The following is a 16,683-nucleotide window of genomic DNA, read 5'->3' on the forward strand; positions in this document are numbered from 1 at the left end:
TGACACAAAGCCTCTTTACTGCAAACGATAGGACAAATCGGCTCTCCCAAACACGGAGTCGGAGCTGTGTCGCGAGTCACTAAGCCAGCCTGGCCTTGAGGCGAGTCGTGGATACACACCAGGCACGGGTCGTTAGAATACTATCACGACTAAAAATAAACAAGAGTGGAACAGTATTTCAATGGCGATACAGAGAGAAGGAAAGTAAGCGTGTGGGGGATGGGCGCGGGTTCGCCTGTGAACCAGGAGTCAATCAGCAATCTGGAAATATGCCTGGGGGAGATTGGAGAGAGGGGGGGGGGGGGGGTTATATGTATGAGTTGGGGTGGGGGAGGATCAACAAAAGGCACTCTCATTTATTATCACTGCCTTGATTGGCAACCAGGAAGGTCAGTATGTCTTCTACCTCTTGCCCCCACTACAGTAATGACATGGAGGAGCATCCTCTCCACACACACGCTCACCTTTCCTACTGCGCCGTGCTATTGTGTAGCAACAGCAGAGCTAAGCCCCCCGGGGAGGCCGTTACCGAGCCCGGCGTGTGAGTGAGTGCACAGCGGGAACGGTGCTCACAGCGTGGCTCGGAAATTACTGCGCCGATTGCTTTCTGCGTGGTACCATTGTCATGACAAAATGAAGGTATGCTAAAAAACATGTTCCAGCGGCACCGTCAGGTTTATTGGCTGCGTATGAACGACACCGCAGGATGATTGACTCATTTGTACTTTGGCTTTGGTGTTTTCAGTTCAGTGACACGGGAAATAAACACAATTAGGTAGTAGTTATGTGAAATCCCAAGAAAAATATATTAGTATAAACATGTTTTTATTTTTACTACTACAAGGGGCACAAATAATCATTGTCTAACTACAAAAAAGATCAGCTAGAACTAGATGAGGTGTGAACGCTCCAATGCTGAAGTTGAAGTGAAATGCTGACAGAATGTACCGTATTTTCCGCACCATAAGCCGCACCTAAAAACCACAAATTTTCTCAAAAGCTGACAGTGCGGCTTATAACCCGGTGTGCCTTATATATGGATTAATATTAATATTTATTTTCATAAAGTTTAGGTCTCGCAACTACGGTGAACAGCCGCCATCTTTTTTCCCCGTAGAAGAGGAAGCGCTTCTTCTTCTACTGTAAGCAACCGCCCAGTTGAGCACCCGCCCCTGTAGAAGAAGAAGCGCGCGGATATTACGTTTCATTTCATTTGTGTGTTTCTGTAAAGACCACAAAATGTCTCCTACTAAGAGACACACGTACAAGGTTCCACTGACTTTTGATATTCATGTGAACCGCACTGTGGATACAACAGGAGCACGTACGGTGAATATTCGCACCACAGAGAATGAGAAGTCGTCCTTCACTGTGGTTCTAGCTTGCCATGCTAACGGCCAGAAACGTCCACCCATGGTGATATTCAAAAGGAAGAACTTGCCAAAAGAGAACTTTCCAGCCGGCGTCATCATAAAAGCTAACTCGAAGGGATGGATGGATGAAGAAAAGATGAGCGAGTGGTTGAGAGAAGTTTACGCGAAGAGACCGGGTGACTTTTTTCACGCAGCTCCGTCCCTGTTGATCTACGACTCCATGCACGTCCACATCACAGATGGTGTCAAAAAACAAGTGAAGCACACCGAAGAAGAAGAATTTGAGGGATTTGTGGATGAAAGCTCACTTCAGAAAGTGAGCTTTAAATGTTTATTTTGTGTGTTGTGTGACATTAACGTTCATCAACATTGAGTTATTGATGTTGCTATTGCTCTGCACTATTTTGAGTGTTACTATTTTTGTGATTGCACATTTGCACATTACATTTTGGGAGTGAACAGAGTTGTTAGAACGCTGGTTTGTAATATGTTATTAAAGTTTGACGGACCTATCTGACTGTTTTTTTGACATTCCCTTTAGCGCAGCGTAGGTGCGGCTTATAACACGGGGCGGCTTATAGGTAAACAAAGTTTTGAAATATGCCATTCATTGAAGGTGCGGCTTATAACACGGGCGGCTTATGGTGCGGAAAATACGGTAGTATGAATGTAAGAATAGTTTGAATGTTGGAATGTTGAAGAGTTTGCATTTCCAGGAAAACCGGAATTTGGTTTGGAACTTGGGAAATTGTTAGTTTGAATGTCCAGGATGAGTGGAATGTGTTGAAGGTGGAATAGTTTGAACGGGTTGAAAGATGTGGGAATTGTGGAAGTTTGAAAAATGGATAATGCATTTTGAAGGGAGATGAAAAAAAATAAGGAAAAAAATAGAAATTATGGGGAATCCGGGAATTTTTTTAGAATTGTTGAAGTAGAGCACACAATTCCCAAACAAAAAGAATATTTTGAAGTTGTAACAGTTTGAATCAGATGAAAAATGTGGAAGTTTGAAAACATTTCCCATTGATTTAAATGGGAATTTCCCCAAAATTTGGGAATTTCAGGAAAAGCGGGACATTTTTTGAAAATAGTATAAAAACTTGAATGTTCTGAATGAGTTGAAAAGGTTGGTGTTGGAATTTTTCAAATCGGTCAAGAAACGTTGAAGTGGCAACATTGAATTGAGAAATGGAATTTCGGGAAAACCGGGAAATTTTCCTGTTCGAAAGACAACTTTGCTTTTTGTCCCTTTTAAGAAGAATGATTTGACGGTGGAATGGTTGAAAAATGTGGAAGGAGTAGTCGCCAGAAAAAAGGGTCAAAAAAGGGTTTGAAAAAACAGGAATTCTGAGAATTCCTGGAATTTTTTTTTACTTGGAAAAATGATAGTTTGAGTTTCCAGAATGATTGGAATATTTTGAAGGTGGAATAGTTTGAATCGGTTGAAAAATGTGGGAATGGTGAAAGTTTGAAAAATGGCCAATTCATTTTGAATGGGAAAAATGTCCCGGAAAACATTTTTGGAATTTGTCAAGGGAAAGTCTGCTATTCTCGAATAGGCTGAACAGTTTGAAGTTGGAACGGTTTGAATCGGGTGGAAAATGTGGAAGGTAGAGCTCGCCAAAATCTGGAGAAGAAGAAGTTGAAAAACCATGTGTGAGAGAATGTTTTGGCGCATTCACACAATTATATGACATTCCAAGAAAAATATATTAGTATAAACATTTTTCTTTCAAGAATTTTTACTACTACTTAAGGGGGCCAAATAATCATTGTCTTAGTACAAAAAAGATCAGTTAGAATAATACACAATGTTGGATATAGAGAACATACAAACCCTTTTTTATTAAATCAAAAATACTGAAATTCAATGATTACAAACATCTAAAATGATGTACAAAGCAAACTATAACCTGCTAGCCAAGAATGTACAACAATTCTTCTCAACAAAAGAGGAGAATTATAACCTTAGAGGAAAACCTAATGTAAAACCTTTGCATGCACGTACAACACTTAAAACCTTTAGCATATCAGTACGTGGAATTAAATGATGGAATGGATTAGGCAAAGATTTGATCCAGAGTAAGAGGTTGTTCAAACTACACATGTTTACAAAGAAGAAGAATTGTGATAAACGTCATGAATTTATTGACAATGAAATATTGTCCATCTCATTAAGCAAAGCATAACCAATTGAACAACTGATGGATTTAGAACACATTGATGTCATTGTGTACAAATTGAGAACAGGAAGTAGGGGGAGGATTAGATGTTAGCCTTGCTTCATCCTACTCCTTTTTGGACATGGAAAGAAAATATGTCAAATATGTGATGTAGCATATTGATACTGTATACATGTTCCAAATACATTTCAACCAACCGGCATTATTTGGCCATGACGCATGTCAATGTTTTGGAACTAAAGAACTCATAACAGAAGACTAATATACAAGCAATATGTTTTCATGCTTCTTCAACTTCTTTTTCTCCAGATTTTGGCGCGCTCTAACTTCCACATTTTACACCCAATTCAAACCGTTCCAACTTCAAACTGTTCAGCCTATTCGGGAATCACAAGCTTTTCCTTGATAAGTTCCAAAAATTCCCAGATTTCCAGGTTTTCTGGAACATTTTTCCTATTCAAAATCAATTGGCCATTTTTCAAACTTCCGCCATTTCCCCATTTTTCAACCGATTCAAACCATTCAACCTTCAACACATTCCACCATCCTGGAAATCGAAACTACCTTTTTTAAAAGATTCCAGGATTTTCCAGAATTCCTGGTTTTCCAAAGCCCTATTTCCACCATTTTGTTTTTGGCAACTCCTCCTTCCACATGTTTCAACTCACTTCAACCGTTCCACCGTCAAAAAATTCCTCTTAATCAGGACAAAAAAACTAAGTTGTTTTTTGAACTGGAAAAATTCCCGGTTTTCCCGAAATTCCAGGAAATTTGTAATACCATTTCTCAATTCAACGTGTTACTACTTCAACAGTTCTCGACTGATTTGAAAAATTCCAACACCAACCATTTCAACTCATTCAGACCATTCAGGGTTTTTATCATTTTCCAAAAAATTCCCACTTTTCCCGAAATTCCCACATTTTTCGGAAGTTCCCATTGAAATGAATGGGACATTCTTCAAAGTTCCACAACTCCCAAATTTTTCATCTGATTCAAACTGTTCCAACTTCAAAATATTCAGCCTGTTTGGGAATTGTGTGCTATACTTCAATAATTCTAAAAAAAAAGTCCAGGATTTCAGTTCAACTTCAGCATTGGAGCATTCACACGCAATTCCATCAGGAATTGCCTCATCTAGTTACCGTATAAACTGCCAGTAGAGAGTGTTCATCTATCCATCCATCCATTTTCTTTCATGTAAACAAGTTAATTTATTCAAATAGCTCTTGGTTGTAATCTAAGCACCTCCAGATTTACATGTGTCATATCTTGACTTGAAAACTGCTATTGTGCTACCATCCCCATACAAGCTATCTTGGCTGATAACAACCTACAAACCCATATGAATAACATCCATAACCCGTGGGTGAAATGGACCCTTAAAGTGTGGAAAGTGGTCATAAAGGAATACAAAATCCAGACTGATATTACAGTTCTTAAATGGTGTGCCTACGATTCAGAGTTTACACATAATAAATTGCACTCAAGATTCAAGGCCTGGATACCTAAGGGTATGACAGCTTTAAGTAGTGTAATGAGAGATAAAAAAAAAAGGCTTGTTTATTAGAAAACCAAGACTTCATTTGACATCAGCAGTTGTGGCATTATGTTAATATAAAGGTGAAAAATGTAACAAAGACGAGCATATGTTTGATTGAAATGTTTACAAAAGCCTATAATTCAGAAACTACTGATAGAACGGTTTGTATGAGGGTCTGTCCAATCTGAAACCATACTCAACTGGATATACTCAAACAAAATGGGAGAAGGAAGGAGGGATAACAATAATATGGAGATATCAATGGACTTGCAAAATGCAACACGGAACGACACAGGAAGTCCTTCATACCGACAGCCATCAGACTGTATAATGCATATGTTCCTTGACTGCACTTAAATGTAGAGTATGTAGAATATATTTATGTTATTTATATATTATATATATATTATTTATTTATTTATATTTATTATTGTCTATTGTGAGCGAACTGTGGTGCTGAATTTCCCCCAGGGATCAATAAAGTACTTTCTCTTCTATTCTATTGTACCAGCTCACCCAAGTGGAGGGCTGGAAATGTTTGATCAGATTTTCAACTACACCTTCTCAGAAGTCTCATTAAGATAACAACTCCCCTGCCTGCTGGAGAAATGGTGTTTTCTGGGACTGCTCTGCCATAAAGGACTATTGGAGAGAGACACACCAAGCTCTGCAGGATATTTTCAAATGTAAAATACCCCTTGAAAGTAAGACTCGTTTTTTACATCATGAATATCCTGCTACTGGCTTGCAAAAAGACTATTACCAGGAAATGGTTATCACAGGAGAGCCCAACTTTCAAGCAATGGACATTTATCAAATGGAGAAGATAACAGCTTTTATTCATTATAAATTAGAGAAATTCACTTTATACTGGCAAAACTGGGTCAATTATGTCACACCCCATAGGCCTGGTTTTATTTTCTCCAAAGATCACTCCCTATATGTTAGTCTTTTTTTCTATTTGATGTATTATTTGTTCATATTCTTTTTTTATTATTATCATTATCTTATTTTGGTTGGTTTGGTTTTCCTGTTTTTTTTCTTGGGGGTTGGGTGGTATCGTTGGGATATAAACAAAGAAATATTATTTTGACATTAAAGGCAAACAATAAATCAGAGCTGGGCAAATATTTTGAGCCACATTAAGAGAAAAAAATGTGTCTAGGGGGCCAATGTGTATGTGTGTATAAATGATATATACACATTTAGCTGTGTGTTTGGGTCCCCTTTTGTCCAGGAACACTCATACCAAAGTCACAATGTCCCATAGAGTTCTAAAAAAGTTATGACAGAACACCTAAAAAAAAACAGAATGGAATTTTACAGTTTTTTACTGAATGGGACACCCAAAATGTACACGGAAATAAAGACAGTGAGATTTACAGAATTAACTATGATCAATAAAACACTGAATATTAACAACATATGAACATCTTTTACTTCTCAGACCAGCTCCTCCATAGTTGTGTATCTTTTACAATCAAGCAAAACACAACAAAAATGTAACAAACAGAAAATATGAATGCAAAGTGTAATAAACACCTACAATATGATATAGTATCATCTGCTTCTGCATCTGTTCCTGACACATGCGTTTGCGGCTGGCTGCTCTGAAAACAAACCCCGCCCACTCTGCTTTGTTCCTGGTCTGAGCTGCTGTGACATAGATCAGTGTTTTTCAACCACTGTGCCGAGGCACACTAGTGTGCCGTGAGATACAGTCTGGTGTGCCGTGGGAGATTATCTAATTTCACTTATTTGGGTTAAAAATAATTTTAATTATAGTAAGCGAATTATTTGTTGTTGTTGAGAGTCTGTGCTGTCTAGAGCTCGGCAGCGTAACCGTGTAATACTCTTCCATATCAGTAGGTGGCAGCCGGTAGCTAATTGCTTTGTAGATGTTGTAAGCAGCGGGAGGCAGCATGCAGATAAAAAGATATCTAATGCTTTAACCAAAAATAAACAAAAGGTGAGTGCCCCTAAGAAAAGGCATTGAAGCTTAGGGAAGGCTCTGCGGAACGAAACTAAAACTGAACTGGCTACAAAGTAAACAAAAACAGAATGCTGGACGACAGCAAAGACTTACTGTGGAGCAGAGACGGCGTCCACAATGTACATCCGAACATGACAATCAACAACAGTAGATGCGGGAAATATTGCTCAAAAGAAGACATGAAACTGCTGAAGGAAAATACCAAAAAAAGAGAAAAGCCACCAAAATGGGAGTGCAAGACAAGAAGTAAAACACTACACACAGGAAAACAGCAAAAAAGTCCAAATAAGTCAGGGTGTGATGTGACAGGTGGTGACAGTACACCTACTTTGAGACAAGAGCTATAGTGATGCATGCTTGGTTATGCTTTAAAGTCATATCCAACAATTGCGACAGCGACTTTTTACTGTCAACTGAGTTTAGTTTTTGAATGATTTCTGCTGGTGGTGTGCCTCCGCATTTTTTCAACGCAAAAAATGTGCCTTGGCTCAAAAAAGGTTGAAAAACACTGACTTAGATTACCGTAATAACTTGCATAACACCCAAAAGTGCAGATGTCAACCATTGAAATACTTTCTCTAGTTCAAGACTTACGGTCATTTAAAAACATCACAGCACATCATAATGGCAAATACACTTTTGATGTAGAACGTCCAGCGGGCCCTATTTTGCTCAGGTCTGCAATAAATGAATGATGTATGCAAGTATGATGTTATGGATGGGAATGTCTCAATAAAAAACCTGCCATTGTACTACCTCAAAGGACATATTTACTAGGAAATACCCTCATGGATCTACAATTTCTTTCACATTGGCCATCCGTGTTCATCATTCCTTCACTGCAATCTCTCCTCCTTCCTCCTGGTGGAGGTGAACAAATAATGGCTGCTTCTCTCAGTGCGTTACTCCGCCATAAATCAATCCTGACACTATCTTTCCTTTTCCTCTCCCCCTGCAGTCGGGCTGAATATCATCTTGCGCTTCCTCGCCTATGACCCCTCCCTTTCATCACAACAGTTGGAAATCAATACAAGTGATGGGCAGGGAAAGTCCTCCCCCTCACCATGCTGCTCGTTCCCACATCATCGTCGCTGGCGGCGCGCAACCTTTCCTCATCGTGAGGCCATAACTGCATTACTATTTGTCAGCGCCATTGCTCTGCCACACGCCCAATTCCCAGTATTTCACCAGGCCTGGGCCCAAAACACATTTGGCTTGACAATATAGTGACCTACAAAATATTACCCATAAACAATATTGTTTTAAAAGCAAATTACCCACTGATGAAATAATAACTAGTAATAATGCATGTATACCATTTCAAATAATACACTTGTATGTCAACATTGTAATGGCAATGTAAACTTTTAAATATCGTATTTTCCGGACCATAGGCCACACCGGACTATAAGCCGTGCTGCCGATGAATGGTCTATTTTTGAGCTTTAATCATATATAAGGCGCACCGGATTATAAAGCGCATTAAAGGAATCATATTATTTCATTATTTTTCTAAATGTAAAAGACTTCCTTGTGGTCTACATAACATGTAATGGTGGTTATTTGCTCAAAATGTTGCATAGATGATGTTTTAAAACATCATCGACGTCCCACTGGGGTGAGTTTTTCCTTGCCCTTATGTGGGCTCTGTACCGAGGATGTCGTTGTGGCTTGTGCAGCCCTTTGAGACACTTGTGATTTAGGGCTATATAAATAAACATTGATTGATTAAATGATCTTCCAGTCACTTTCTAACCTACTCAGTGGCCTAGTGGTTAGAGTGTCCGCCCTAAGATGGGTAGGTTGTGAGTTCAAACCCCGGCCGAGTCATACCAAAGACTATAAAAATGGGAGCCATTACCTCCCTGCTTAGCACTCAGCATCAAGGGTTGGAATTAGGGGTTAAATTCCCGGGCGCATCCACCGCTGCTGCCCACTGCTGCCCACTGCTCCCCTCACCTCCCAGGGGGTGATCAAAGGTGATGGGTCAAATGCAGAGAATAATTTCGCCACACCTAGTGTGTGTGTGTGACAATCATTGCTACTTTCACTTTAACTTTTAACAGTCGCTTCAGGATGCGCCATTTTGTGGGCGCTCTTATTTACGTGCCTCACCTTGGACAGCGTCTTTTCCCCGTCGTCTTTGTTGTAGCGGTGTAGCGTGCAAGGGCGGGAGTGGAAGAAGTGTCAAAAGATGGCGCTAACTGTCTTAATGACATTCACACTTTACTTCAATCAATAACGAAGCAGCATCTCCTCATCCGTGGCTCACTAGTGCAACAACAACTAGGCCGGGAATGTATCCCGTGAAAAACCCTCCGACCGGCACTCTCTAATAACTAAAGTTCCTTGGGTGAATAATGTAAACTCACCACACCGGTATGTTTTAGTGCTTTCATGACAAGTTTACTGACAGATATAAGTAAGAACTTTACACTACTTTATATTAGAAATGGCAACACCATAACAAGAAGATAGAGAAAAAGAGGAAGCTTATCGACTACGGTGTCGGCACGGACTACAATGGCAGACGTGCAAAATTTTCAGGACTTATGCAGATCCCAAATACACATCAGCAGGTACCAGAAGGTTGGTTTTGCATAATATTGCGAAACAAAGCTCCAGGTAATATGTCTGCTAATAGGTGCCATTTTGCGGTCCTTAAACACGCACCATAATAATATTTGTATGTTTAATGCACCGACAATCCATCAAGCGGTGCGGCTTCATAGCTTACCAAAGTCCTACTAAAAACATTTTGACAGATTTTTGAGCGCCGTGTGCTATGTTCTATATGTCAATGGAACATTTGGTGTTGTTTAGTGCCATCATAGTGCAGTCTACACGTATCTCTTATGTTTGACTGCCTGGTCACACTCCTCATTTCCAAATAACATAGCTTCGAGGTCGGTAAGCACAACCAGAATTATTCCGTACATTAGGCGCACCAGGGTATAAGGCGCACTGATGATTTTTGAGAAAGTGAAAGGATTTTCAGTGCGCCTTATAGTCCAGAAAATACGGTAGGTTATGTTTCTGTTAAGGAGGGGCTGGGGGACCCTCAAATATAAACAACCACAACAATAAACAGAATGGCGAAATAGTTATTGTGACCAAAATTATCAATATTATTGCAATTTTACTTATTACTTTTACCTAAAATCTTTTAACCAAGTTGTTCTTTCTTTTTTTAATAACTAAAAGAATTAGCCACAAAATATACTTTTTAGGCAGAGGAAACATCCACTTTGGCTCTGGCTTCATAAGAGCCATACTATTTTCATCGGTGTCTTTAAATATGTTTATCTTCTTCCATTTTGTTGGTTAACATTTTAGATTTATTTTTTCATTAATGAAAATGAGGTGATCATTCCTATTCACTTCATGTGACGTCACGCAAGTTCACTTGCTGTTAAAAACAATCCATCTGTATCTACTCCTAACTGTAAATATGTTCATTTTGACCAAAGAATTACATGTTATGTAGACCAGCGTTTCTTAACCATAGGGCCGGGGACATTGTTGGGCCACCAATAGAAGCTGTGGTCCATATGGGCCACAGCAGTACTCAGTTGTAATACACTTTTCCACCACTTGTGGCAGCAATGACAATATCAAACTAACAGAAAAAGTCTGTAGCTTAAGTCGTAGAGAAGTTTGTAAAGCGCAAAAATTATGACTAAAGTGGTCAAGCTGTATTGTCATTTGCATTTTAATTTTTTTGACAGTTTAGTTAAGAAACATATTCATTATAAACGTATTATTTATTCATTTTAACAAAACAATTGTATGTACATTTATTTTTCGTACTTATTTTTCGAATCAGCCTGACCTAAGCCTAAGGTTTATGCGTTAAATAGATGTAATTATTGAATATGACTAAAATCCATAGTGAAATTTCTAATTCATAGTAAATATTTCAGTGGGTCCCCAATGTAGTGAAAAATGTGGCCCCCGAGGTCAAAAAGTTTAAGCTGATGTAGACCACAAGGAAGTGTTTTAAATATTATCCATCCATCCATCCATTTGCTACTGCTTGTCCCTTTTTTGAGGTCGCGGGGGTGCTGGAGCCTATGACCCCTTTAATGTATTAATTATTTATTTATTTTAACAAAACAATTGTATGTACATTTATTTTTCTTTTCGACTCAGCCTGACCTAAGCCTAAGGTTTATGCGTTAAATAGATGTAATTATTGAATATGACTGAAATCAATAGTGAAATTTCTAATTCATAGTAAATATTTATGTGGGCCCCCTAGGTCAAAAAGTTTAAGCTGATGTAGACCACAAGGAAGTGTTTCAAATGTAGAAAAAAAAATCATATTATGACCCCTTTAATTTATTAATTATTTATTTATTTTAACAAAACAATTGTATGTACATTTATTTTTCGTACTTAACTTTCGAATCAGCCTGACCTAAGCCTAGGGTTTATGCGTTAAATAGATGTAATTATTGAATATGACTGAAATCAATAGTGAAATTTCTAATTCATAGTAAATATTTGAGTGGGTCCCGGGCCCCAATGTAGTGAAAAATGTGGAACCCCGAGGTCAAAAAGTTTAAGAACCCCTGATGTAGACCACAAGGAAATGTTTCAAATGTAGAAAAAAAAATCATATTATGACCTCTTTAAATGCATCTTTTGTATGAAAATAGACCTGACCATCCGGTGCCAAAAATACGGTAATTGACTTATGGAACATTTTCTCAGGGATTCAATTACCTGCAGATGACCTCCCCCCACCCATGATTCCTGTCCTACACACTAAAAAATGCTGGGTTATTTTGATAACCCAATTTATGAGTTGCGAGTGTTAGGTTAAAGGGTTGAGTTATTTGTATTAAATGTTTGGGTTATAAGGGTAGTATTTTAACTAAATTGCTGGGTTTTCAAAACTATGAACCATTTTTCGGTTGTTTTTCAATGAGTAACTCATTTTTGGGTAAAAGGCTTTTTTTTATTAAAAAGTTACTTTTTTCTTGAAGGGAATTTTATTATGCATTAATCTCATTAACATTATTTACAATCACACATCTTATGTACCGTATTTTCCGCACCATAAGCCGCACCTAAAAACCACAATTTTTCTCAAAAGCTGACAGTGCGGCTAATAACCCGGTGCGCCTTATATATGGATTAATATTAATATTTATTTTCATAAAGTTTAGGTCTCGCATCTACGGTAAACAGCCACCATCTTTTTTCCTTGTAGAAGAGGAAGCGCTTCTTCTTCTACGGTAAGCAACCGCCCCCATAGAAGAGGAAGCGCTTCTTCTTCTACTGTAAGCAACCGCACCCGCCCCCGTAGAAGAAGAAGCGAGCGGATATTACGTTTCATTTAATTTGTGTGTTTCTGTAAGGACCACAAAATGTCTCCTACTAAGAGACACGCGTACAAGGTTCCACTGACTTTTGATATTCATGTGAACCGCACTGTGGATACAACGGGAACATGTACGGTGAATATTCGCACCACAGGGAATGAGAAGTCGTCCTTCACTGTGGTTCTAGCTTGCCATGCTAACGGCCAGAAACTTCCACCCACGGTGATATTCAAAAGGAAGACCTTGTCAAAAGAGAACTTTCCAGCCAGCGTCATCATAAAAGCTAACTCGAAGGGATGGATGGATGAAGAAAAGATGAGCGAAGAGACCGGGTGACTTTTTTCACGCAGCTCCGTCCCTGTTGATCTACGACTGCATGCGCGTCCACAACACAGATGGTGTCAAAAAACAAGTGAAGCACACCGAAGAAGAAGAATTCGAGGGATTTGTGGATGAGTAATAACTTCAGAAAGTGAGCTTTAAATGTTTATTTTGTGTGTTGTGTGACATTAACGTATGAGCAACGTTGAGTTATTGATGTTGCTATTGCTCTGCACTATTTTGAGTGTTACTATTTTTGTGATTGCACATTTGCACATTACATTTTGGGAGTGAACAGAGTTGTTAGAACGCTGGTTTGTAATATATTATTAAGTTTGACTGACCTATCTGACTGTTTTTTGGACATTCCCTTTAGCGTAGCGTAGGTGCGGCTAATAGGTAAACAAAGTTTTGAAATATGCCATTCATTGAAGGTGCGGCTTATAACACGGGGCGGCTTATGGTGCGGAAAATACGGTACATGAAAATAAGAGCGTGCTGTATACAGTGTTGGCGCTAGGAATTTTCAAAAATGGGACCCCAGGTACCCCATCAAGTCATAAAAATGGGGTCCCATAGTAAATTTTGGGGGTCCCACTTTTTTGTAAGTGTTTTGAAAACAAATGATAAATGTATGCAATATCCTGTAATATCTCACATTCTATATTGTGTTTTGGAACAAGGTTGTCATAAACGTTACTTCAGTCATAAAAAAATAATAATACAAAAGAAAACTATGACCATACACAGCAATTCTTGTAAAAAAAAAATGTCACTCATATCTTGCTTTTGAGTATATTTAATGGAATAAAAATCATTTTGGTCAGTAGTTGGGAAGCAGTAGGACAAACCAACAGTAAAATGTATAGTTTTTCACCAACTATTGGGTGAAGCAGTGCTAAATTGCGCAACCCAACATTGTAGTGAGCACAACTCAACTGTTGTGTTAGATAAATAAACCCAATAGTTGGGTTATGAATCAACCACAACTCAACTTTTGGGTTGAATCAGGGGTGTCAGATGGGGGGCCACATGGGGAAAAATCTACTTCCAAGAGGGCCGGACTGGTAAAATCACGGCACGATAACTTAAAAATAAAGACAACTTCAGATTGTTTTCTTTGTTTAAAAATAGAACAATTTACAAAATGTACAAATCATAATGTTGTTGGTTTTTTTTTTACACGTACATGTATTCCATCTTTATTTGTCTTTATTTATATTTTCTGAGTAAATGATTTGATAATGTTCATCAGTCAACTCATTGGTGTTAATTTTCAATCTATCAAGATAAAAAAAATAATATCAAAATCAAATTACAGGATGTTATTTATGTAGTTTGCTCATTTTCCTCAGCTGGTGCACTAACATGTGCTTTATTTTGGTTTACATATGTAGCATCTAGGGTTGCACAATTCCGGGAATATTTAAAGTTGGAAACTTTCCATGGGAATTAATGGGAATAAACATTGAATGCAACATGCTAGATCTTGCAGCATGATTATTAGCTAAAACAACCTGATTTCATGCAAATTCAGTAGAATTTCAACCCTGCACTGTGCATTCCTCCATCACATGTGCAGTGCATTCTTCCATCACATGCACAGATAATTCCCAGCATGCTCCACACTACAGCAGGGCTATTGAGGCCACACTAGTATTTGAGCCCAAGGACTTCATCCAGTCAGGTAAGTTTTGATGATATTACTGGGGTAAATATATTTGATGTGATGTGTGGAGCCATTTCACCCCAACCAATGTAGGCGGAAAGGCTGTGTACATTTGCAAATACTGTGCAAAGAGCTGCGTCAAAAATGCCAGCAGCATATAGACAAGTGCCCAATAATATATCATTATTGTAATTCCCATATATTCCCAAGTACGGCGTCCAACTTTGAATAATCAAAAAATGGTCAATATTTTCAAACTTCCCAAGCTTAACTTCCCGTGGTAAATTTCCCGAAAACTTTCTACCCCTTTGCAATCATAGTAGCATCATCTACAAAGAATTGCTATTGCAACATCTAGTGGACACATTTAGAACAGCGGTTTCTTTCGTTCAAAAATTTCGGCTCATTTCTATACTTGGCAAACTCATCCCGCGGGCCGGATAAAACCTGTTTTCCGGTGTCTGATCCGGCCCGTACGTTTGACATTCCTGGGTTAAATGATTCAAGGCAAAAGTTGGGCTGAAAAAATTGAACCCAAAATGTTGAGTTAGAATAACTCAAATAAGGGGTTTGTCCTTTTCTGAACCAGCAGTTGGGTTACAATTGGGTTCTTTTTTAACCTGACATTTTTTTAGTGTGTATGCCAGCAGAAAGGTCGGGATGACGGGACGATTGAAAGCGTGCGCGGTAGAAGCGGGCAGATACATTTGTCTCAGCGGTGGGGTGATGAAAAGAGTGGAAGATGGGCATAAGGAGCCCCCCACCAAAAGGCTGTGTTCTTTGTCTTTCACAGTGGTGACCCCTCCCCCAACTGCCTCCCTTTTAACACCTAGCCACAATCATCAGGGCCCATGGCGCGATTAATCGTGCATCACTTCTCCATGTGGAGGACTTAGAATCAAATATTCCGAAGAGCGCCTTGCACACATGTCGTGGATCGTGTTCCCTTTTGTCTGCTTGGCTCCAGGAGACTTTGCAAGCCTATTGGTGCACAATTGGTAATGTTGCTGGAGAATTTCTTCCAAAAAAAACATGATTTTTTTCCCCGAATGGATGTCGGCGATGGAGAACGTACCTGGCCAATGTCGCCGGTGCCGTCTATCCTCGGTCTCTTGCACTCCGCCCCGGTCAGGTCGGTCAGGACAGCCGCTGCGTGAGCGTCGGGTTCCGGGTCGCCTCGCTTCATCCCCCGGACCGCCGCCGGACCTCCGGCCGCGGCGTCCATGTCCCGGTCCATCATCCCCCGACTCACGGGCAGCATTAGAGAAGCAACGTCGGTCGACATTAACATGAGATAGGCGGCAGATCAAAAAGAGTCGCTGGGTTTGTTCTCCTCTCGGAAAAGGACGCAGGATGAAGAGAGGCGGACTGGCTCTAGAAAGGCATGAAATCAGGCAACGATGTCGTGTTGAAGGCGGGACATAATGGATAACGCACTTTAGGCACGGCTTTTCCCATCCAGTCCAAGGAGCGAATGTAGTGAGACGAGCTAATTAGCTAGCAAAGGTAAAGCTAATTAGCTTAGCTAGCTGACATTCCGCTAGCTCTCCAGTATATAAATGTGCTCGAGGACCGCGCGCTTTCGCTACCAATGTCGGGGGGGAATGTTGGGAATTGGCCACAACTAACGTGACGCGGCGCCGTCTTCTTTTCCTCGGAGCTTTGTCAAGCAAGCTTTTGTTCGGTTCCTGCCAGTCCTGACTTGATTCGGCTCCGTCCTTATCACGCCGCGGGCTGCTGTGTGGATGTGGATGTGGATGTGGCTCCAGCCTGCCTCCCTCCCGTCTCACTCCCAGGGTGAGTGGGCTGGTCCGCGGTCGGTTTGGGCGACTGCTATTGGACGTGTCCGACCCAGACAAGGCGGCGAGGTAGGCTGGTCTGGGATCGGTGTTGCCTCTCCTTTCCTGCTCAGCGCTCACAATGTCACTCCTCCCCGAAAACCACTACACACACGCACGCACACGCGCACTCATGCACGCGCGCACGGACGCGCGCGCACAAAACATGGAAAAATCTTTGGATTTTTTTTTAGCAATTTATTTATTTCTTCTCACTTTCCTTTTTTGCATGTCAAGTCTCTGAGTAAAAGTGAAATCATTTAACCTTTACTCACCAAGTACCACCATAATGACATCATTATATACAGTAGTGTAGTAGACCTAAGTATTCATTAAGTACCACCATAATGACAACATTAAATACAGTAGTGTAGTAGACCTAAGTATTCATTAAGTACCACCATAATGACAACATTAAATACAGTAGTGTAGT

The 16,683-nt window shown here is 39.8% G+C and overlaps 1 protein-coding gene across 17 annotated transcripts in view; it reads right to left on the reverse strand.

Annotated features, from left to right (window-relative positions):
• Nucleotides 1-16,315, reverse strand: part of LOC133642656 (RNA binding protein fox-1 homolog 2-like) — a 127,633-nt gene extending 111,318 nt beyond the window's left edge. For 16 of the 17 annotated variants that reach the window (XR_009824571.1, XR_009824573.1, XR_009824576.1 and 13 more), the window contains exon 1: nt 15,488-16,315. Coding sequence is in view for 2 of the 17 variants with exons in the window: in XM_062036994.1 (XP_061892978.1) it covers nt 15,488-15,703 (216 nt within the window). In the remaining 15 variants the exon portion in view is untranslated. The remainder of the gene's footprint in view (nt 1-15,487) is intronic. The other variant, XM_062036995.1, reaches the window with a different exon arrangement.
• Nucleotides 16,316-16,683: the final 368 nt, after the last annotated feature.

This window comes from Entelurus aequoreus, linkage group LG25 (assembly GCF_033978785.1).
Source record: "Entelurus aequoreus isolate RoL-2023_Sb linkage group LG25, RoL_Eaeq_v1.1, whole genome shotgun sequence".
Classification (NCBI taxonomy): domain Eukaryota; kingdom Metazoa; phylum Chordata; class Actinopteri; order Syngnathiformes; family Syngnathidae; genus Entelurus; species Entelurus aequoreus.